Source organism: Trichoplusia ni, chromosome 17, assembly GCF_003590095.1.
Source record: "Trichoplusia ni isolate ovarian cell line Hi5 chromosome 17, tn1, whole genome shotgun sequence".
NCBI lineage: Eukaryota > Metazoa > Arthropoda > Insecta > Lepidoptera > Noctuidae > Trichoplusia > Trichoplusia ni.
The window spans coordinates 896,468-921,671 of NC_039494.1; the positions used below are offsets into that span (position 1 = coordinate 896,468).

The window sequence follows — 25,204 nt, forward strand, 5'->3', positions numbered from 1 at the left end:
TCAATTGTAAAATCCTTTATTAAAGTAATAAATAAAATTGCAAAAGAGTGTTTTCGCAGCAATTACTTGAGCAGGACTGTTGTCGCGCGGACTCGTCCGCCTTCGATCTAAGCAACCGGCACTCCACATTGCACAACACTTAAAGCATCGTAATACCAGAACATGATATAAAATAATACTTAAATATTATCGTGAGGGCTCGGCGGTAAGAGACTGTGCACATTTCACTAATTGGCTAATGCAACGCCACTAGACATTACCTTGAACAATTACACACACAAACATTTCTATTATCTCAGTATTACCAACTGCCAAATGTCCTGCTTGGTGCAGATCTACTGTTAGATGCCTCAGTGTGCACAGTCTCCTACCATTACAGGAAATTTGTATAAACAAATACTTCAGTAAATGCAAGGTGCATAACAACAATTTAACTTCAATTTGTTCACATTGTTCGCATTCATCAAAAATAGTTTAACAAGTTTGTATAAAAGGTTCATGTGGAAGAAAGGTTTAGAATACTTGAGCACAGGGCGTAGAAGAGAAAACTGAAATGCTATTAGTAAACCTACACTGGATATCTAACAAAGGTATGGTAACATTATTCATTGTTTTCATTTAGCTTCTAATGATAAAAATATATTTACAAAAATCCGTTAACCTTTAATACACCTAGTTACACATGATACCATAACTATGTTTACTTTAAAATAATTAAAAATATATACATAATACAAAATGCCCATCTCACTTTCGCCTATCAAGAATATACCAATATGTATTGTGACAAAAATAATCTAACCGATTGTTGTCATAATTTATTGATTGCATTACAAACCCTAGCTTCAGTTCAAAACAAGGAAAAACAATATAAAATCGCCAAAACGCGACTAGATTTCACAATAACCGAGACATTAATTTTCAACAGTTCATAGAATATTATCAATTAATTATATTTTGTACTTAAAAAAAATTACAAGGCATTTAGAAGATCTAAGCAAGATCCAAAATAGTGACTTTGTGCATCAACAAACTTTATAGAAGCAATAAAAGTTAACATCTAAACTCTTGTAGAAATATAGTCTGAAACATTATTCAACGAACATGGAGCGGGCACTCGCACTCACATCGGCGTCGTCACACAGTCTCGTAGTGTATAAACATCAGTCTCAGGTCTGCGGCGGATGGACACTATCGTGGAAGGTTCGAGATGGTCTGTACATAGCGCAGTGGCACTAGCGGGCACTATGACACGGGCCGCCGGCGCACGAAGGCGTCCGCACCCGACGACGCGTACGAGTTCGGCACCTCCGAGCCCACTTCCTGCTTGTACCCGTTCTTGCCGTTCAGCGAACTGCTGCTGTCGTCCATGACAGTCTGTAAACAGGGTTTCATATTATCATAAACAAATACATACAAACTCCAAGTCTGAGGTACATAGTCCATGTATGCTAATACTCAGGTGCTCATGCGTTGACGCACGTGTCGAGGATGGCATTGCCATGATCACGCCGTGACCTGAAGTGCTCAACAAATATTCTTGATGATATAATTGTGTTTGCACTTGGGTTACTTATTTACTTGTGAGTGTAACACTGTACAAGCACATCTACGTTTTCCAAGAAAATCCAAAATATAAAAATGATTCAAATGTAGTAGTCAGAATATTTGTAAGTATTTGGCATGAAGGCGATCTCCAAGAACTCCAAGAAATGCAATAAATTTACACAGATCATACAATTCTTTGAATCTTAAACGGTTTCCCGATAAATTAGAGGAAAATCATCTAAATATTATTGAATTTTGTTAAGGCGTAGCATCATGGTCACTAGTCGCTCATTTATAAATTTCCTGCGTCTCGAAAAAGCGACAAAATATGATCGCAGGAAAGGTAGCGATAAAGCTGAAAATGTTGAGATTGTCGCTGCAAACGAGCGACGATCGACTCCATGAAGCAGCGACTTTTCGAGTAGCGGGAAATTTAAAAATGGTGTCACGTGATCGGTTTTGTCGCTGTAAACGAGCGACGAGCGAATGCTTGCGGCTACGCCTTTAAGGTAAAATGATGTCTTGAAAACCTCTATGCTCTAAAAATAATATCCATGATTTCCTCGATTACCAAGTATATGCTATTTTCACCTTAATTAATTAAAAACATGGATACCTTCTGTGTACCTAAGAGTTTAAACGTTTGTGTCCTTTACAGTACGGAAGTGGGCAGAATAATAAGTGTATATAAACGTATTGTTTGTATTTCCTCTTAACATCAGGCTGAGATATTGCGTGTCTGTACTCACCATACAAAGTCCATTATTTCTGGATTTCCTGTCCTTCCTGGTGTACCTCGCCTTGTAGAAGTCGCTGAAGAGGAAGAGGAATAGGAAGCCATGCATGGCGATCCAGTAGACGAAGACACGAGGGTACTGGCACGACGGCCTGAACAACACCTGCAGCTGGTGGCTGAAGATCATCACGAACTGTACCTGTGGACATTCAAATGATAAATCCATTAGTACTCTTTGTGCGCAGGTTTAGAATGTTTGTTTTAAAACAAAAATACAGCTTGATGTTGATATCATTGTTCCGCCCTTTCTTTTCAAAGACAAAGCACTTCATAAGGGGCTAATGCTGGGAATATAGGGGGAATTAGGTGCTAAGTAAATTCTGAAGAAAAATATCGTGGTTGTATAAGTAAAATAGGACTTTAAGGATCAGGCATCTACGATTCTGACAATCACGTTGAATTTTGTATTTATTTATGCATTAAAATTGCGTATATTTTAAAATGTATAAAATATACGCAATATTAACATGATATCTTACACATTACACTTGAGCTGACGCAGTCAGATAAAAACATTAATTGGCATTAAAATTAAAATATTATTTCAAGCTTCAGAGCTTATTTGTGTTAGTTTGGATGTGTAATCATTTATATTCATTATGATATTCTTATTTTTTTTCCGATTGTCTTTAACACAATATCATACTTATGTTACTTAAATCAAATAATAATTTCGACTGTGTTGATAAAAGATCCGTGAACCCAGCATATTTTATAAAGAAAACAAATCGGTATAAAATGTAACAATTTATAGAGGATACTTTGTATATACTAGCACTATATCAGTTCATCATAAAAGGTATGTAAATTAACCTGTTACATGTAAATGTATGTATACTATTCAAAGAAGATGAGAATATTCCAATAATTAAAAATTATTAGAATGCGCAAACAAATGCGTTTTATGACTTGTATTTTGTGTCTAATTGGTAACTATTGACAGCTTATATATTAGTGCCAAATTTCAAACTCGATACTTTTACTGGGACTGGTATAGCGTTAATAAATAAGTGTCGGTTCCACTTACCATCTGGAAGGCGGTGAGGTACTTCTTCCACCAGATGTACTTCTGGTATTTAGGACCCATCGCAGCCACCATGTAGTAGAAGTACATCACGATGTGGACGAACGTGTTCAGAAGAGCAAAGAACGTGCTGTGACCACCTATTAAAAAAAAACAACAGCATCATAAGCAAAAATATATAATAAACTATAGAAAAGTCAAGTGCTATGTTTACTTCATCCTTATTTGCACTAGATACTTGAAAATGACGACAAAAAATGAAAGATATAAATGTACAGTTCGCAAGTATCTCACTGCGCAGTTTAAAGATGACATCAAAAAACAAATAATAAAAATCTCAGTACGTCAAGTTCAATAATATACATAATTGGATAAGTAAACTGAAGACGGATTCAAGTAACCTCCGTATTGAAGCTAAAATGTATACGGTTGTATTTGCTTATTCAATCATCAAAAGACGAGAGGCACGTAGGTGACCTTTCCTTGTCATCCACGACTACATACTAATTTAAGTTTTTTTAATTATTGTATGTTTGCCTATTAATTCGACAAACTTAAGTAAAATAATTAAGATTGAGCGTAAAGAATCTTAACATGCTAGGTGATAAGTGCCTAAACAAAGGTCTTTTTAATTAGTAACCGCGGTATTTCGAGATCCGCAGTATCATTTGAATAAATAACTTAGTTGTTGTTCATGCAATTAAATTTACAACTAATTTGACATAACGGATGTGACACTATTTACAGAATAGCAATTTCTAATACATTGTTACTATCTACAATAGAACTTTACAATAACATATCAATTAAGTAATTTCGAGGTGAACTCGTTAACATCTGTGACTAAGCGCTAAGACATAGTTGAGACATAATTATAATTAATTATTTCTGCGCCGCCTGACGTACATTTGTACGTGTATTTTTTGTGGTGAAAGCATAAAACGCCTTGAACTAGATATACTGGATGTTGTAAGAAAACTTCTTTTTAACACACGAAGTTGGCGTCGTACTTAGTAGAGGTATATTTGCGGCCAATGTTTAATGTTGAGCTTCTAAAAAAATGAAAACCATCATCGCGTGATCATGGCACCTTCGTAATGTGCTAGGAATTTCTCTAGGTCATTGCCAAGATAGGCTTTCTTTTTCGTTTTATCCGGAAGCAGTTAAACATGTACAATTATGTGTTTATTGATACTAACGAGGTCTAAATATGTAAATGATTGCTATTTACATTATTTAGTGGGTTACAAACCTTCGAGATATTTGGAGGTCGTTACGATAATACAATGATTTTATTTAGAAGGATATCACTTAAATTTATGATAATTCTTAAATCAAAGATCTCTATATTGAGAAATTGGTGTCACGTACGTGAATACGGAATTAACATGAAGGATGTTTGTTTTTGGAACGTAAATAAAATCAGATAATATTGATTCTGTTTATGTCCCAAAAATAAGGAAATTATTTATACTTAATCAATTGCCCACTAAGTCTAACGTTTGGTAGCCAATTAATTAATCGAATGTTTTGCTCTAGACAGTCACAAGGTTAAAAGCTTGACTTTTTGAGCAAAGAATAATACGAATTTGAAAAATGCAAAAGCAATTATACAAAAACGTAGACGGTATTATTACCAAGGAATAACTAAGTAAAATAATGTTAATAATAAAAAATATTCCTAAATTATAATTTGAATGATGGGTGCCCTGGGTACTGTAAACCTTAACCACTATATTAAATACAACAGGACTCTCGATTAAATAAATCCGTACTGTGCATTTACGATGAAAAGACACGTTCGAGTTGTTCATATAACTTTTAGTTGAATTGCTACCAAGTGCGTGTCTGGAATGCGTTGCTCAGATATCTAGTAATAGCTGTCCAACACGCACTAATATAATTTTCGTGTCTCTTAGGTATTGGTTGGAATTTCAATAGTTTTTACTAACAGGAAAAAGGTTAATTCAATATTTTGCTCTATCTTAAATCAAAATTGCAGTTATGTATCCAAATTTTAATTTTACAGATTCTTCAACGATAATTTCATTCCTGCTACGTCATTGACCCTACCTTATAACGTCATAAAATTTAATGACTACTTTACAAACATGTAATGCTAAGCGCCTGCATAACAATTATTAATTTATAATCAGAAAATGTTTGAATATGTAAGACCTTATTAACTATTTGATATTATTGTAAAACACTGTTTTATTCAGACTTGCTTGATAACATTCAAATAAATAAAAGACAACCTATTCTAATCACGGGACTTCTTTATGGCATTATACGAACCTGTGATAACGTTAGCTTGTAATATGACCGAAGATCTTATCAAACGCATTGGAAATTGCTTTCATGCTCGACAATGAGTTTAACTACCAACCAGTCTACTCGATTTTTACATTTTTATAGAATTTACTCGATTGACAAGCTAAGGCTATGATTTGTGTAAGAGTGCATTGCCTTAATAAGAATAACTTTCTGCTTTCTTTATTTAATGTTTTTAATAGTATTTGAAACCTACTTAAACAAAATCTTTTCACAGAAATTTGAGCTTGACTTTGCCTGGTTTACTGAACTATAAAGTATGAACGTCTTGATTCCCGTGTCCTTACCTGGCGCAAACTTGAGCCCGAACCACACGGACATGGGCATGATGCCGTGGTGTATCACATGCAGCGTGGACACGTGCTCGTTTTTCTTCCGCAACACGAAGAAAAGCGTGTCCACGAACTCCGTAAACTTGCTAAAGTAGTACCACCAGCATGTATTCGCCATCTGAACAACAAAAAAAATCATATTATGAAAATTACATTCCGTTTTGGGAATACGATAAATACACTTCGAATGATAAAGCTCATATGGTTAGTGTTCTAATTTTGATATTTTTTTTATATTTAGAGGAATTTGCAAATTTTGGATTTGCTTTCTTGGCAGGAAAGGCTTAAAGAGTGGTTTTGCCTCGCATAGCTATTACGCATATTATTACACATTTGACTTAATACATATTACACAAATATGTATGCTAACGTAAGCTGAGTTGTTAGTTGCATATCATACGTAATATTTAAGCCATACAAATGTTCAATTCACTTAGGCGTCAATGATTAGAATTGTAGATCAGATATAATTAACTGGTAACAACTAATGACTTGTTTTTATAATACATATTACTTAAATTAACATTTATTTAATTGATAAATCAATTAACTGAAACATTTACCGTTTTGACCTTCGGTGAAACATTAAAGGGTATTTATATTCAAATTCTTAAGTGCAAATACATACGTTAACCACTTGAGTACCTTATAAATAATTAAAGGTTTAATGTAAATTATTTATAAGCTGAAATAAGAGATTCATAATTACGATCGAAATGTTAGTTATATTTCTTTTAATGAGTATAAACATAAAAATATATGCCTATTACAGTGTATTTTTATTACAAAAACACTGAAAATGTTTTAACATTTCTTATTTTTGCATTTTTTTTTGTCGAAAATTCCCACCATTTATAGTGTAATTTTAACTTGTAACTAATTCTTTTAATCACTATTGTATTTATGTATAATTATTATCTCTTAATTAGAGTTTTAATTTGTAAATAATATAAAATCAAGTCATAAAACGATGTTTACAGATTTACGACTTCAATTATTTCCTTACTCCTTAGCTATTCTATTCATGTACATTATGGCAAATATCGTATATATTTCCTAGTTTTCGTGTTTAAGCAATATTAGGGAATCACTAATGAAGGCGTCCTTCTTACGACGTTAGTGTGATGTCAACATGTTCCTAAAACTGTTGTTGACTTATTATTATTTGTATATTCACTGTGTCTAATTAATTAGAGGGTCAAAGGCGGAAACTTTTTGACCTTCGTTGTAGTTTTTCGAATACCTATGTGAATAGATTTGTTTAATTTGAGCAATTTTAAATAATTAATACATTTCAAGTTTTCTTGCTGTTAATCTACATATGTTTCATTTACCGTGTCGCATTTTTTATTGAATAAAAATCCTTTTGTACCATTGTGGTCTTTTAAGTGTCTAGTTAAGGAGCATTGTAATATCTTTAACACTGCTTGATAAATCAAGTTTCTTAAAAGCGTTGAATCTGTATGAATATATACCTTGGATAGCGTTTTTTTATAACGCATTCTGAACGCGAAGCTAAAATGGGCCTATATGCCTCGGTTGTTAGTAGTCACTCAAATGACTGTAATTGTGCAATAACTTTATACTAATTAAACTTTGCAACTGAGCACACATACAATACGTCATGTCATTGATTTCGAACACTCGTCTTACGCGAATGGCACTTGAAAAAGCTCGAATTCTGGCTATTAGGTAGGTAGGTACTCTTTATCATTCTTGAGTTTTTGTTTGAATTTACGCTTCGTAAAAATATGTTAATATTTAGTATTCTTACCCTCATCGCCATCGGGCTCCGGGAGTGGTCGACCAGTTGACACGTAAAGTTATATTGACCCCACCAGCCGCTCATCAAATACTGCGAAGAACAAAATATTACATTTTAACATTCACCCCATCGATTAATTTTCTAAACACATGAAGTATCATAATTCTTTTTAGGTTATGGCTGCGTAGTTTACAATTGATGGCTAGTTTGAACATTTCTGATAGACCAATTACTTGGAATCTACGTATTCAGAAACAAACTAAGTATTTCTAACTTGCGTGCCAGTGTTATTTTTAGTTAATCACGGCAATCCCTGGTTCATTGGCCGCCTGTGCGTGCTTTACCCTTGCACGAGGTTTCTGAAAGACTGATCAATTTAATCTGTTGCCAAATCTACTGATGGTGACGGTGATATGGCAGACTACAACAACTACAAAGAAATCAGAGTTTAATATTTGATAGCTGATTACACATTTTTGGATTGAAATTTATAAGGCTTTCAGAAACCGGGGACTTTATTTGATATTAGTCATAGTCCTCACCTCATAGAATATCCAGGCACTGAATATGGTCTGTGCGAGGTTATAGACGACTAGCACGCTTCGTAGCTCGAAGGGTTTGCGGTTGGACATGAGCCGCGGGCCCAGCACCCGCGCGCAGTACGCGTAGCACACGCACGCGGCCAGCGTGGGCCACGGCGACGACATCATGGGCCAGTCTTTTACCCGGGGATCTAGAAAAATACACTAACTCATTAATAGCTGACAAAAACAAAGGCAAAATTATGTGCATATTTATGGTTTATTCCAGAACAAAAATAGCTTTCCCACTTTCATTACTAGCACGGGCATTTTTATTTGCAAGTAATTATTAACTAGAATAAAGTATTAAGTAGTATAAAGCGTTCATTATATGTATGTTTTTTTTAATTAATATTTGTTGCACTTAAAACCATGATACTATAATTCACAGTCGTACATAATTATTGATCTAGCTCTAGTACCCGCAAAATAATAATACGTAAAGCATGCACATTTACTTAGGATAATGTGTACTTAGCTAAGATAACATAACAGGTACATATAATGCAATTTTCCTTGAATGTTAAACTTGTGACTTTGATGTTAGAATATAGCATCAGTGTAAGACTAAGTAGGTGACATCATGTTACGTTTGAAAATATTGGTTTAGACGACATAATCAACAGGCGATAAATAATGTTAAATCTTACAGGGAAATACGGTTATCGGCGAAATGCACACCTGCAAATTACATCACGATAACAAAACAAAAGAGATTTTGCTCTATATCGTACAATGCTTGCAAAAAATCCATTTCCCAGATTGTACGTATGGTACATAGCTCAGTAACCGAGACTGATAGGTTTCGAGGCCGCCAGCAGTTGACATAACTTCTGCCGGAGAAGGCAGCGACACGGTATAGTGGGGCTCTGCTCAGTGTGAATCGTTCCGCAGTTCTTATGTAACGTATTGAGCAAACTTTTAGACTCGACTAAACGCGACTGGTGCGGTTGCCTTCACACAGCCACGGGATTTATTAACACTTCATTATACATTAAATGCTTAACGTTGCAAAAATTACGACATTTATGTATATTGAAAAAAAAAAAACGTTATTTCATAGAAAGGTCAACGTTCAAAAGAGCTCATGAACATTGACCAAGAGCACGCTTCATGTTACATAATAAAATAATAATAAATAATAATGTTACTTCTGGTGAGATACCGTAAATGGGGATTTAAGCGCGGAATTAAATAATTTTACATAAATAATGCAAAGAAAAATGAATATAAATAAATAACTTACCACTCCTATTGTCCATAAGGTCTCTGTACCAACTATATAAAGTTGCCATCTTTGGATAGGTTTCTCTATCGACTAATGTAATCTGAAACAAAGAAATAATATTTTAATATAAAACAACAACACCTTAGTAAGCCTCCATATAGTTTGCATGCATGACTACAAAGCTGGCATATTTTCCCACAGCGGTTACGATGTGCCGTGGACTAATTAATTAGGTTAATCGAAAACTACGAATTACACCTCACTTCACGTGTAACGGGTTTACATGGAAACACAATTAAAATTGAACTGAATCATATTACAAGTAGCTAAAATATATTCAATAAAGTACGCCTGCGGTAGACTTAGGACTTATTTCAGCTATTTGCCCTCACGTTTTTTAACTTGATGTAAATGCAAACGCGAATAGAGAAACCATTAAGATCTTTGTTTCTCAGTCAGTCCACATTTTGGTAACGCAAAATTATTTATCATGAAACAAATTCTAAACGACCTTAAGAAACAAATCCAATCAGCTAAACAGGTGAACACGGTTTTTTATTATTGTGACATATTTTTTAATTGCGGCCGTCAATATCTCCAAAAAAGAATAGCGGATGTTCAAAATTGGTGTTTACATTAAATTGTCTATAGGCCAAGGTCTAGGATATTAGGATGTGGTCAATCGAATTATGTAAGAATGTATAACAGTTACGTAAAAAATATGTAGGCGTAGGCAACCTATGCAAACGTTGACAAAGTACTTGTAATTTAAAGTGTTGTTGACATAATTAAAATTTATAAGCCTAACTCAATGTTTATTTCTGTTATAATTCGTATTAGGCCATGTCATTTGATATTCACGAAATTAGCAATTTCATGCATGCATATTTATTTTACTAGCGACTATTACTCGGCACTACCTTATTTTAGGGATGAATAATAAATGTTAATCTAAATTATCAGCTAGCTTCGTACACAATTAATTATCAAAGTTGTTTCAATTGTTACAGCGTTAAAACATTGTTACACTTTTTATTAAGTAACTTAAACTGTGAACTTGTGAAGTGTGTCACTGCAGGTAAAATTTTCAAAAATACGAATCTAACCGCGTTTTCAATATTCTTAATAAATTACAACGTAGGTATCTTTTCGGATTAAAAAATATTGTGTCTAGTTATTCTTTTTTTCTTTAACATCGTTCTATTGAGATATCTAAGGGATTCGGTTATAAAGCCACATGAGGTAATCAATATTAAAAGAACTTGGATGGTATAACAAATTATACTCATTAACAGGTTCATAATCAAGAATTAAAAAATAAAGCGATGAGGAAGAGTCAGGTTTTTGACAAGCTAGTCTTAAACTAGTTAGTTTTGTAACTTAAACACATCTTTTCTTTAACAGGCAGCGGATTAGCCGCAATTTGCAAAATCGAAGTGCATTTAACAAGGTCACATGTTCTTGGTGAGAATTTCTAAATTAAGTAAGACTAAATCAATTGCAAAATCTGTCATGTGTGAAATGCGTTCTTTTTTGAGTGAGTCACTTGAGGTGGCTGCCGTTTTCTAACGAACGTTAATGTTTGACCTTCTCCGACATCGTAATAAAGAGAAACGCCATGACTAATTAATTATATTAAAATAGATCTCAATAATCTATACTAACAATGCATAGGCCAATAGATCTGTAAATCGATCTTATTATAAAGAAGGGCAAGATGAGTAGGTATTAACAATTCAGACCGATAAAACTTAAAACATTGTAGTGTATATTTTTATGATATAATTTGTTTGCTATGGTGTGCACGAGTTAATAAACTTGAACTTTGATCTAACAACCATTAGAAAAAATAATGACCGTGTAACACCTTAAGGGCCCGCAACAAAATCATTTAATTTTATAAAATACCAAACAAGGACCTAAGACGTAATTTCGGTGAGTTCCCCTTTGCGGATTGAGGTCAACATCGACTAACCAACCTTAAACGTACGGATCTTTGCATAAAATATCTGCTATATATAGCAAATACCGCCAAATATTGTAATAATAATTAAGTGAATTTCGCAAGCCTAATGATCTATGGTGCTCATTAGTTTTGGATTTTATTAATATTCAGGGAGGTCGATTTGAGAATTGACGGTCACACTACATATATTAGGCGGAGGCTATTTGAATCCGATGAATCCTTTTAAGTAAAGAAATAAAGATGAATGTGCATATTTAGTCCCAGACTTGTGTTGCAACTTGTAATCGCTCAACAGTGTTGTTGGATGCTTATGTCCACATTGGGTTTTCCACTGACGTTGTATCTTAACCAATCGAGGTGCCGATGCCGTTTTGCTTGGTGCATGCTGCCTTATGAGGTGTATGGCAGGTTAATCGGAAATTGAGATTACTTGCTATATCCCTAATCATTGTTAGACGTTTAATATTATCAGATCTTGAAATGAAATACAATTGATTCTAATCAGCAACAGCAGTGGCTGTTCACGGTCGATCGGAAACAATATTAGCACGTAAGTTTGTTTCTTAACCTCACGTCTCATAATGTTTTTGAACTGCAGTCACGTTCTGTAAACTGTTAATCTCCGTTATAGTATCAACATATTATTATAAGTGATATAAAATTGCTAACGATGATTTTGTCTATGAAGCCTTAGTGTTGACATACTGGTTGAATAAGTTTCCTATTAAAGGAAACAATCAGGGGAAATCAGATGCAAGAGTCTTCGACATCATCGCACCATGTACTTGTATAATCATCGCGGGTAGAACAGGTGGCAAGGTTGGTTGCTGGCCATTATTAATCATGGCCGTGAAATAAATAAATCGCTTTATCTGCAGATCGTCGCGGCTGTGCGAGCCGGTAGTGGCTGAAAAGAACGAGATGACACTACGGCGAGCGAGCTGCAAGCAGCTGTTGCACAACTAGCTATTGTGGACGACCTTGACCTGCTCTTCACGGTAATATTCACTTACACTCACCTACACTTGAGCCCAATTACGCATTTGTAAGTATGTATCTCTTACATAAGATTTTTTAAAGTTATGCATGCTTTCATTTAATATTGTAATTTTTTCATAATGTCTAATTTAATCATTACACTAAGCATATCTACATATTTGCAAGCGTTGTTTAATTTCACCATTAAAGTAAACACAATACCTCCGCGAAGCTACACTGCAACAACTATAAAACATACAACAATAATAATTACCGTTATTTTTTTTATGATGTCGCTTAAAAATTTACATGATAAAACTAGATTACATTTCCAAACTGTTTGCAAGTAAAGCTACAGATTCCAGTTCTTCTTCAGTTCCCTTGGCGATTTTTAAATTACTCAATTAATATAAAGGACAAACAATTAATTAACACAGAATAATTAATTATCTACGTAGTATGCGAAGATTTGTTTGATTTTCTCATACTCAGACAAAAGGAAAGAAGTCTGGCGGATAAATCCGACTGAAGTCTGTAATGAGCGTCTCTCCTTAGTTTGACAAAAGCTATAACATCAAGACAGAATGTTCATGCATACATAAAGTTAATCATTAATTCAAACCTATTTTAATTGTCTCGGTTAAAGAAAACATTTACGAATAAGTCACTACCAATAAGAACGTGAACGTTTTATGAAATAAAATTTAGAATAACTATCCAAGAATTTTCTAATTAATACGACTTAAGTAATTATCGACAAATTAATCCTTCGGTACGGAAAAATCGTTTGCACATAGCAAGGGGACCGTAAACGTTTTCGTCTCGAGTGTTCTATGAAGCAGTCACAACTTTCACCAGGCCTCGGTCCGTAGTCCGCAGGTTTTACGTAAGGGTGTTGCGCCAGACGTCCGCGCCCGCGCCCTGCGGTACCACTGACCCACTGCCACAGACTCGTACGCACCACACACCACTATTCGACAACCATCCCGGCATTTTTATTTAAGCGTTGCGTTATATTTATTTATGGACATATCGCACACGGTGCAAAATGTTTGTTGTATATTGTTATTATTGTGCAAATGCATATAAGTGAGTAATTGCAAAATTTGAATAGTTCGCAACCTTTAACGTGAATGCTAAGGATCAAAAAAGTTCCGACTCGTCGCTTATGTCGTAAATTCGCAATATTCGAATGAATAAGTTGGACACTTGAAACCGCTTGAAACTTCTAGAAGGATGTCTAACCGTAATATGCAGTCATAATTATAAGATTCATGAATAAAGGCTCATTCGTAACGTTCCCCAACCGTAACTGAATTATGTATTAAACGTAGTATTTTTCCGTAACAAAGATTATAATGCTATGTATGATCAGGAATCATTTGAAATGACTGTGATTTTCTTGGAATGACATTGACCATTAATGTTATAATGATACTATTTAAACTAATTTAAACAAAATCAATAGTTCTTACCCATAACGAGTGGTTTAAAGTTATTCATGACAATGTAGATATTATCAGTAAATATGCCTGTCTTATGCAGCTAACTGGATAGCGAACTGTCGAATTTCAGTATTATTTTATTTATAAAATAACCGGTAGGTCATGAACTTGACAAAGGATAACTAGAAACTTATTTCTTACAATTTGTAATACCTTACTGTTTAAGAATATTTGTGCATATTAAAATATGTAAATAAAATTGGTAAATTGATTGCTCTTTCGTTTATTTATAGCAATATTTAACGTGGTCTATGGATACTGGATCTGTTCCTATCTTGTTCTTGTTTCAGTTTTTTAAATATTTCTTTAATTCATTAACCAATAGCGGTTTCTCCTTGACATTTATTTTATAAATTTTCTAATGAACTTTGTCGGCAAAAGATCATCGGACAGACGAGGTTAATTTTAACTGTCATATATTAGTACACATTGCATATTATTCGGTCAATATTAAGGTCAATTAATTACAATACCGGAAATGCGTGGTGCAATCATTATGGAGTGCATGTTTATCCAGTTTAATGGAGTGCAGTGGTTAGATAGGCTCTCTGTGTTAAACTTATCTATAAGAATTCGGTAAGACTGGAAATAATCCAACAACTTGTTGACAGAAAAAAGTAAGTATTAACACAGAACCTCTTGTAAAAATAAAGGAATATGTTTGATTTATTGATGGGGCCAGTAAACAACTTGAATCGAGACACTAAGGAGTCAGGACTCAGGATCTCTACACAAAGTCTATAAGAAAAAGGAGGCTTGATGTGAAATGACTAGTAGGAGACTAGAAGAACTGTAATGTGGCAATTCGAGCTCGTTCATGAAGTGATGTGGAACGTCGCAGTCTCGCCGACGATGGCGATGCCGACACGGCACGAACGCAGCGTTGCGTAAATTCATCGATATGCAGCGATGATCAATTAGATAGGAAACCTCGTGAAATCTTTGTCAGCTGATTATATAATGTAACTTAGAACAATAAATACTATACAACAGACCATTTGACATAAGTTTGTGTACTTCAAATTAAAGTTAGACTACGACCGGACGTAAGAGTGGAAGTAAGACACAGGAGTAATACGTTTTCCCCGTTTTAAAAATCAAATTTATGTTGATTTTTTTTATTGAATACGTTATTCACATTCTGAGTCTTAAATTTAACTTAATTTATACAGTTAGTTAACGCAGACTTATAGCGATATTAATGATTACTGCCGCAGTTACAATTGTAATAAATACGTCTTGTGTTCAGATGTGTAACACAAATACATACGTGCATTACTCTACTTACTTCAACTAGGAAGCTAATCGTAATTGCATCATCTTAGATAAAGTTGAGATTTTACATGAAACGAGATTGTTACGCGAAACCGGTCACTCAAAGCAGCTATGAGATAAGAGTAACAAGTAGCTGTCAAAATCATTTATGAATCCGCGTAATAATGATAACAGAATTGATTCTATGCAACAAAACTCATTTAAATTAATAGTAAGCAAATGTTATTAGGAATAATCGTACAACAAATAATAAAGACATTTAAAAGGAAAGAAAATTGAAAAAGTAAAAATGAGTCATGTCAATAATAAATTGGAAAATATTTCGATTACGCGTTAATTAAACTTGAAAGCCATGACCAAAACGCAATATCAAATGTCAACAAAAATATTGTTTTAATTAATGCATCACATTTTTTTTTACAAAACTGTGCTAAATTCCGAACTTAATTAAAAATTAGACATTATTGATAGTACTTACGTGTACGGAAGTTCTTTAAAACGGGCGTGAAACAACGAAAGGACAATACTGTCCTTTCTATAGGAGTGTGCCTGTTATGTACACCGCGTGAATACAAATAATAAAAGCAAGCAGGTCGACTTTCGCGTTGTTGATGTATGGTGCACGCGCAGGTGTTGGCGTCCACCGGCGCGGCGGACACTGACTGACATGCGCGCGCGCTGCCGCCGCCGATCGACCATCGCGCGCCATCGTCTTTACAAACTCTCTGCGTCACAGTCGCGTCATGCAAACGTCATTGTACTTAGGACCAGTAATCACTATGATGACCTTATGTGATACGATCTACGGTCAAAAATATTTTTCGCTGACCTGAGCTACTCAGGAAATCAATATTAATACAACCTCCTTTTTTACAGGATTTTGGATAAACGCGTTTCTTATGCACTTTAAAGTAAGATAATGACTTGAAGCTTTTAAATTAAAGGTAAAGTCTTTTGTTGTATTACGTTATTCATTTTGATTTTCATTTTTTTCGGTACTTCTTAATATCTATAGATATATTGATATACAAGTATAACGTACATGTTCAGTCAAAGCAAGATATGCTTCACGCAATTATTTTTATCAACAAATACGTACTTTATATTCTACGAAGCAGGGTGGAAAAAGAGAATTGGACGGTATCGTCGACAATAGTCTTTACATGTAAAAGTAAAGAAAATAAGTAACGTAAGTAGTATAAGTACTTAGAGAGAGCATGATATAACTTTTTTATGCGCAGTAGCCATATTTACATTCGAATACTTAATGTTGCAAGGCGAACAGCGACAGAACTGCAAAAACATGTATGCAATTCAATATTTTGGCAGCACGTAAAGCCGTGTAAGTGTGTATGGGCGTGCTCTACAATACACGAGCACTTCCGGCGCACCTTGGCAGTCGGTTCATGGACAGCTCAGCACACAGGAACGACAGACGCAGCAAGAACGCGTTTCTAAAGATAAGCCCCCGGTGTAGTTTAACTGTCAGTCAGAATGACCCTCGTGGCGCAACGATGGCACCGGTTAGCGATTTTTTGATGAAATAGAATTATGCATTTAGTTGCTTCGAAACAACGCATGGAACATTTCCAGAACAATATGTAGGTAAACTTAATAGGCATATTGTGAAAACAATGAATGCTGAACAATGTTTTAACACTTTCAGCCAAATGTGACGTGAAGTGACGCACTACGTGTACTGGTCCTTTGTTACGTCATGTCTCTGTGAATTATGCGATCGGTTTTGAAAATAATTGATTTTTGAAAAACTAATGTCATATAATATATTGTAGGAATTAGAATAACTTGTCTAAACAAAGACAGTTATTTTATAAGGCTATAAATAGAAGGAAAACACAAGATTTTAAGATTCACTTATAAATGTTTTGTGATTTTTACCAAAACATGCGAATAATGAATTAAAAGACAAAACCTTGAGAAGTAAATGTAAAACTGCAATAATAGTAATAAAATAAACCAGAATGGTTAACACAATGTCTGTCTAAAAACTTGACTTAAGTCAAATGTTATAGATTAACACATTTTTTTTCAGTACTTTACATAGATGATGTGCTGTCAATAAAAATAAAACGAAGTTACTTTTATTCGAATGAAACGGGCTAAAGCTTGCAGCATTGTAGTAGAACCTCCAATTAAAAAATAATTTATTTGCGTACCATGATACTTATTGGCAATGACGAAGACGGACGACGGATGGAATTGTAACTTGATTCCGCATTAATTGTTAAATAGTCTGGGTCTTTATGCAATGGAAGGGAGCAACGAGGAAAATCTTGAGTTTCCAGAAAAATATACACAGATGTCATTTCAATTTTTCTTGCTACTAAATTATATATTATCCCGGAAATTTTAATACACTTTTAACTTAACTACAAAAACAGTATAAGTATGGCCTTGTTTACTTAAACAGAGCAACGAACACAGCATAATAATATGTTATATTTCTTGACGCGTGACGCGAATATGTGATTTACCAGGACTTGAACTGAAATTCTGAGATTTGAATTAAAATATAAATTTTAATGACGCATAAATAAGTTTTTTTATCGCCATACAATTCAGAAACACAAACACTAAGTTTGTGAGAAAAATATATTTTAAACATAGGCGAATCGAGAACTATTTCAGGGGCATGTAAGAGTATTTCCATTGACTGGACTGTTAAGTGTATAAGTGTATGCTACTGGATCTATAACAATTAATTGTAATCGTAGAAGCATCGAGAATAAATTATCCCCTTGACTGAATACTCGGCAATGGCTTGGCCAATCGGTCAAGGTTGTGACTGTTATGAGGCTTTTTCCGGGCGTTGCGTACGTGGTAGGTGGTGTGTGCATATGACCGTAAGTTTACACGTTTACACGCAAACCTGCACTGTCTGTAATTCAATTAGCGTGTACATACTGCGAATATCGAGTTAAAGTTTATGCCACAAAGTAGTCATAATTAAAAAAAGATGATAATTCACTATCTGAGCTATTAAATCATTTGTTGCGGCGGATGCGAGGATACCAGTACGGGTGGACGTGTGAAACTAGTGACGCAAAACCGATAAATTTATTCAATAAATAATTATGATATGCATCACTAAAATTATTATTATAATAATAATACTGGCTTTTGATTTGTTATACTAACTCCACTATCCACAAGTTGTTTATTTTAAGAATTAACGACCCGTCTAATTTTTTATAGCAAATACATCATTTTTTCTGTGTAACTTGAGTCGAGAAGGGCGTTAAAATTTAAGTCCTTTGTAATAGTAAGTTTTCGAAGGAAAGATTTAGGCTCAGATAGGCTCAGAAGAAAGAATCACAATACTGTTTACAAAGAGTTAGTAAAAAAGTTCTAAAATTTTAATTACTTTAATGAACAAGCAATATCAAAATAAGCTAAAAAAATCTTGATGAAACAATTTTATAAGCATTCGCAGACTATTATTGCATCACTCAAAAAGTGAGTACAGGTTATAGTTTGCATTACAAAATGAATAAAAGACTTCATACAATTAACCTATTGATCTTTCGGGTAATTATAGAAAAAAGCGTTCCTACAATAACAACAAGGATTTTCCACTGTTTTTCAATTCATAAATAGGAAATACCAAAATAAACAAAAACAACTTACCACATAAACCGGTTTTTATCACAGAGCGATGGTGGTCTGAATGTACCGAAACGCCGCTAATAAGTGATATCTGAAACAAGTATTTATCCGAATATAAATAAAGACGGAAAATCACTCCGGAAAATTTATATTCTAGTAAAGGTACGGATGTTATTAACGGACAGTTGTAACTGTTGCACACAATGCTTATATGCACTGACTCTTCGAGTACTTATGTATTTTTAAGTGGTTTTCTCATCGGTTTGACGTCAAGTTTATGATGATTTAATGACATAATGTAATTAAATATTTTGAAGGTAAACTTAATTAACGTATCTGTATTGTTTGCCCTATCTCATTTGAACTCGATCGAATTAATTAAACTGTTAGACTGTCATCTTTTAAACAGTTATATGTAAACTCTACTAAAACCAGTTAGTTATTCTCAAGAACATGATGATATAAAACTATACTCTTTTAAAACTAGCTTCCTCAGTCTTAATCTGCCAAAAACCGTTACATTTATTGACACACAAAAGAAGTCATAGATGATCTGAAAAGTAAACACAAGTTTTGAAATAATTTGATTATATAAAAAGCAATGACATACTTGCACGATTGGCGGAAATCGGTAAATGTATAATAGATTACAAATAAAACATTTGTAACTAACGATGCTTTCGTAATAAACCTTTATGTCATTGACACAATACTTATTGCATGTACACCACACACGTATGGATGTTTTTCAGCAACGAGTATTTACTGAGGTCAGTACACCACTAGGAATGTTTCGTTGTACTCATAAGGCCGGCTTTCTTTACGGAACCTTCTTCCCGCAGAATATTAAACTGTTTATTTGCTGCATGAATTTGAGCAGCAATGAGGATAACGCAAGATCCCTATGAAAATCCTATAGAAAACAACTTTGGCTTAATTTACACTACCTTACTAATTAAATGATACACAGTTAGTCATTGCGTCCGGGAACTGTTTTTTTATACGATGAATATTACAAATAGTACTACGTCACGATATCCGTTATTGATTGAGACCAATATCGATAATTTTTTAACCAATTATTAGGATGAATACTTATCAATATTGAAATTTTAAGGAAAAGGGAAATAAAGGCTGTTTTCTAATGAAATCGTCTCCCCCCCGTACATGCAGTTTCTGATGCGAAGAACAAAGGTTATATACACCTATGTATATATTCAGGTCTGTCGTGATAAGTTTAACTTACTAATCAAAGAGTTTGCTTGTTTGAACGCGCTAATCTCAGGAATTAATGGTTCAAATCGAAAAAAAAAATTGTGTTGAATAGACCATTCGTCGAGGTTAGTATTTAGGCTATACACCATCACGCTGCGACTAAAGGAGCGAAGATACAATGGAAAATGTGGAAAAAAACTGGGCAGGTATAAATCATTACTACGAAGTCGCGGGCAACAGCTAGTGTAAGATAAAAAAGTACTCGGCTGCTACTGGTAAGGCTATAGTAGCCTTCAAAATAGCTCAGTGTATGCCGTTTATACCATTACACAGCCCTTCAAACAATTGAAGATTAATGATTACCGAAAAAATCCTTGACTGTGCCTATACTTAGCAATAATTTATTTTTCTCAGCTCATAATGACGTGGCCACTGACTGTAAGGGTTATACATATAGATGCTGCTAAGCGAACTGTGAGAGTTTTACGACTAAATAATGCGTTATCTCGTTCGTTATTGCCAAATTAAACACGAGACAAAAGATTTTTACAAGCTTTCATTCGCTAAAATGCTATTCATACAGCACGAAACAAGAGTTATCAGTATTCATTAGATGTAAGTATGCCGAGCAATCTCTAAGAAAACGTGTGACACTAGAATGGACGTATATTGGCGATTAAACGAGACACTCAAATTATTTAACTTTATTTCTTCTTTTATAATATGATTTGATTATAAAATTAAAATTTATATTCAAAAAGATTTGAGGATTAGATTGATCGTTGATGGGGAAAAGTCGAGTTGCACAATTTGAATTAGTGTTAAAGAACTTTTCTTTAACACTTTTTTTCTTTTTGCGAGCGGGAGAATGGTGACGTATCGGTAGAAACTTATTTTATCAAAACTGTCAAACAGGTCATAATGCAGATCTCATAGAGTCTTACTCAAGAGCTCGAAAACTATTAAACTTGTATGTTCATGAAGATTTCAGATTAAATCAACTATTAGTCAACTTATATGTCGTAGTCTCTACGCTTGCCCACTTTCACACTACTTCAAGCTCTTTGAGATGCAAGCATTCAGCGAATTATTATCTTCACTTGCTTTATTACGTTTGCAACGCGCAATTAAAATTGTAAATTGGTACATCGACTGATGCTCTATAAACTAAAATAATAATAGAGATTTTCCATAGAATTTTGCAACGGTTGCTGTTACGGCTTGTTATATAAAGTCTTGTCAAGCTGAGGGAAGATCCATGAAACCAGTACCTTACCTCAATTAGCTCTAATGACTAGAAATCTGAAATAGGTTCCAATGTCATGTACCTGCCTTGCTTACAATCAATTAAATAACTCGTATACGGCGTGGGCTAGTTCATTGTGCTAAACAATTACATCAGAGATCTCTAACAACGCGGCAAACAGTCACAATTAGAGTAGTTAGGTTGACAACTCGATGGTGCCGGATTGAATTAGGCTCCCTTGGCACAGAAATGGAATTCAGTTTCTGACTTTACCGGAGTTTAAACCGACAACGAATTACTTAATTTTATTTACTAACTTTTGGACACATTTACCAACTGCTCTTTGCATTTTGTATCATATTGTTTAGAGACTGTGTTTATATATTTAATAACAATATGTGTTAGTTAATTAAGGCATCTTGACCCACTTGTAAGTACATTGATCTAACTAATATTTAAAACGAAATATGAATAAGTATTAAAAATGAAAATAGCAGGCGGTTTTTCCCGACGGTATCGGTTTTAATAAATAACAATCATAATACATAAATAATGAATGCGACAGTTATTAGTCATTAATTTTCCGTGTTATATTTTTGCAGACGATAAGAATTTGTATTGATACCTGTATCCAAGAATTGATTATAAAATTTAAAAATGAATCATCAGAATATTTTCGCCATATCTAAAAAGAACAGTGAAGATTCATAATCGAGGGCTTGTCAGTAATGTCAACCTTTATCAGGCCTTGAAGAATACTCGTCATAACAGATTTAGATATATCTGTGGATATGGGTATATGTGTCACACAATTCCTATCACAACCTGACTCATCTAATCTTATGTAATGTAATAGGTTTATCATTTGATTTATAAACTTACGAATTACTTTGAAGTATTGAGTATTATTATGATCGATGATCAATGTAGAACAAGATAATGTGTTTTATCGATAATTATTGTCCACATTACGAACTAGTTAAACTTAATAGTATAATAATAATACTTTAATTGATAGATGATGTGTTTGCGTCAGTCAACATATCTCTAGAAAAATAAACAATTAAATTTATATTAAGATTACCTAATTACCTACCTGAAGAGCGTTTTCTGTATTGTGGACAAATCTCGAATAAAATTTTAAAATTGCGTAATGACGCAAGTCGGTTCATCCACACTACCATTAACCACTATAAAAGGTAAACAATCTTGTTGTTTCTTTTTGTATTGAAACTCACTTTAAAAATAAAACGCGAACATTTAACCAAAGCACATATAACACTGTCTGAAATAAATTAGTACCTAGTTAAATGTTTGTTTGTATAAAAAGACACACCAAAATTAAGATTCCTATTTTAAGATTGTTTCACCTTTTATAGGTACCTAAATAAATTGAGTATATAGAACTTAATTTGGTAATATTCAGACATGTCTTAATAAAATCTGTTACACTCCAGTATCAGATAACACTACTTTTTTAACTCATGAGTTCTTTAATAGTATATTTGTTTTTTAGTAGACTGCTTTTTTATTTAAGTTTTCAAAAACCCTTCTGCTACTGTAAGCTAAACTATACACTAAATATTTTTGACTCTCTGATACGTTACTCATAATAAAGAGCAGGAAACAAACCAACCTTGACTCTCAGTAACTTTTTAAAATTAATTCAAGTTATTTTTTGTTGTTGCCTAAAACTTTAATTGTGTTTCATGTTTGGGTTATAACTGTGTTTCACAATCAATTGCATTGGACTTTAATCTGTAGGATTGCTTAAATAAGTTTTTTTTGTGCAACGCTTAAAGTCCAATTATTAGATGTAAACATCTGTATTGCTTAATGGTACTTTAAACTAAATGATTTTAAGAATCTGTGGACAAATCAAATATGTCTAACTAATTGCCTACCTAAAAATTATAATTATTGTTTATATTTTCACTAGGCCGTTAATGGTAATGTCCTAGCGAAAATGGTAAGGAATTATTAGTTTAGGTCGGCAACCAAAACTAAATTGGAAGGTTAGTAGAAGTTTAATATGAGGCAATTATTGGGACTATTTTAGCTTTAAGTAAACCATTTCCACCTTTTTTTTGTTGAATAAAATTTTAATTTAATTTGGGATCCATTCCTGAAACTTATTAAGACAATTTAAAATTCAAATTTTATGTGCCTATTAAGGAATTAGATTCAATATCCACTAAAACATAAAATTAGCATGCAAACGTATAAATGAGGTAAAGAAACTTATTTTTAGTTTACCTTCATTAAATATTATGCCATATCTTTCAATACTTTAAAACCTGTCCTAATAAGCATAAATTTTAAGTGTGTAAAATTATTTCTGGAGAATCTTAATATTTTACTTCAAATAGTTTTCTACTAAAATCTTCGATGATCAGGCTCAAATTCTCAGTCTATACAAGTAAAGGAACTCCAGTAATAATATCCCCATCAATCAAAGATTAAAATTACGTCAAAAAGGTATTCACTAAGCAATTTCATTTTTAGTTACTATAGATGACAAGTTTAACAAATATATCCCATTAATAAAAAAAAATAAAAGTGTTTAATTAACATGTACAAATACTGATGCACCCCATTACTTGCATGTTTTGTAGAGTAGTTCATACTGTTTAATTCTGAAATCATGTTTTTAAAATAATTTAATGTACAGATAAACTTAGAGAAAGTACGTATTTCACGAACATAACTAATGACAAAGTGTCATGTTTTAACGAAATCAGGCAAAATATTGTCATAATCTTGCTGCTAATTTTGATTAAACGTCTGTTGTTTTATTGGTACTCTACTCCGAAGACCGTTTAAAACTTGACCAGTGAGGCACTCACACTTGACATACTGACTAATTATTGTATGTTTGACACATTAACATAATTCACGCAGATTGATGCAGTTTAAATGTATTATTCCTTCAGTTCAAACTTTTTTTATTTTACATTTGATTAGTCAAACTTAATTTTAATCACTTTTTGACTTAAAATGAAGATAACTGGTTTAAGTTAACGGTGGGCGTGTACAAATTACAAATGTGTTAAAAATATCAAATCTTCACTTACCTCTAATATTTACAATATTATTCCCAAAGAGAGCGACGAAATCTTGAAACAATTAGGTAACAGATCTCGAACAAGAGGCAACAGTAAACAGTAATTGTAGGCACTGTCGGTTACTCATACACACAGCTTCAATCTACTCAGTAATAGGTTATAAAAATAGCTGACGCCAAAGTTAGTCTTCAATGTGTTATTTTATTGATAGTATATTATGTAATTAACTTCATCCTTATAAATAAAAACAATAGAAGGCAAACTTAATTATGAAACTAAACAAATTAAAAATAATACATAATTTAAGTATGTACAATCCAACCCACTCGGCACCACCCTCGTAGTGACGCGATGGAATAAGGAAGAAGTTGGAGCATAGTACTTTTTGGAGTAGTCGATTACTAACAGTGTTCAGATGAATTGGGGTGTACATCACTATTCGTCATGTGAGAGGAGTTTTGCAATACGACGAAATTCTTTGAACCATAGTCGATATTTGAAAACATTATTAAATTTTCAACTTTCATAATTAAACCATTTTTATTTGAGTTTGATTTGCTCGTTTACTTTTAGTCTTGGATCAGTATTCATAGTTTTGTAATTTCGTCTTATTAAAAGGATACTGATAGTTTACCGAATTTTACTTTCTTTAATTTATTAATGTATTATTAATGAAAAAGTTTTACGACAAACAAGCTGTCATTTTTAAATTGAAATTT

The 25,204-nt window shown here is 33.4% G+C and overlaps 1 protein-coding gene across 3 annotated transcripts; it reads right to left on the bottom strand.

The window, feature by feature from the left end:
- LOC113502299 (elongation of very long chain fatty acids protein AAEL008004-like) lies at positions 1 to 24,830 on the bottom strand. 3 transcript variants are annotated; one of them, XM_026883811.1, is made up of 9 exons: positions 24,495 to 24,830; positions 18,981 to 19,050; positions 9,627 to 9,708; positions 8,342 to 8,532; positions 7,809 to 7,889; positions 5,990 to 6,152; positions 3,372 to 3,508; positions 2,298 to 2,483; positions 1 to 1,377 (listed from the first exon to the last, which is right to left on the bottom strand). In XM_026883811.1, the coding sequence occupies exons 3-9, from the start codon at positions 9,673 to 9,675 to the stop codon at positions 1,246 to 1,248; spliced, it is 939 nt and encodes a 312-aa protein (XP_026739612.1). In that variant the 5' UTR covers positions 9,676 to 9,708; positions 18,981 to 19,050; positions 24,495 to 24,830; the 3' UTR covers positions 1 to 1,245. The 3 variants fall into 3 exon arrangements, with proteins under 3 accessions (XP_026739612.1, XP_026739614.1, XP_026739613.1); XM_026883813.1 differs by lacking the exons at positions 18,981 to 19,050; positions 24,495 to 24,830 and adding an exon at positions 15,811 to 15,998; XM_026883812.1 differs by lacking the exons at positions 18,981 to 19,050; positions 24,495 to 24,830 and adding an exon at positions 14,028 to 14,125.
- Positions 24,831 to 25,204: the final 374 nt, after the last annotated feature.

Excerpts from the sequence above, each read along its gene's own strand:
- LOC113502299 (XM_026883811.1), bottom strand. The coding sequence starts at position 9,675 with ATGGCAACTTTATATAGTTGGTACAGAGACCTTATGGACAATAGGAGT. Across the intron at positions 8,533-9,626 it reads CCTTATGGACAATAGGAGTG|ATCCCCGGGTAAAAGACTGG; the intron begins GTAAGTTATTTA and ends GTATTTTTCTAG. Across the intron at positions 6,153-7,808 it reads GGAGCCCGATGGCGATGAGG|ATGGCGAATACATGCTGGTG; the intron begins GTAAGAATACTA and ends TTTGTTGTTCAG.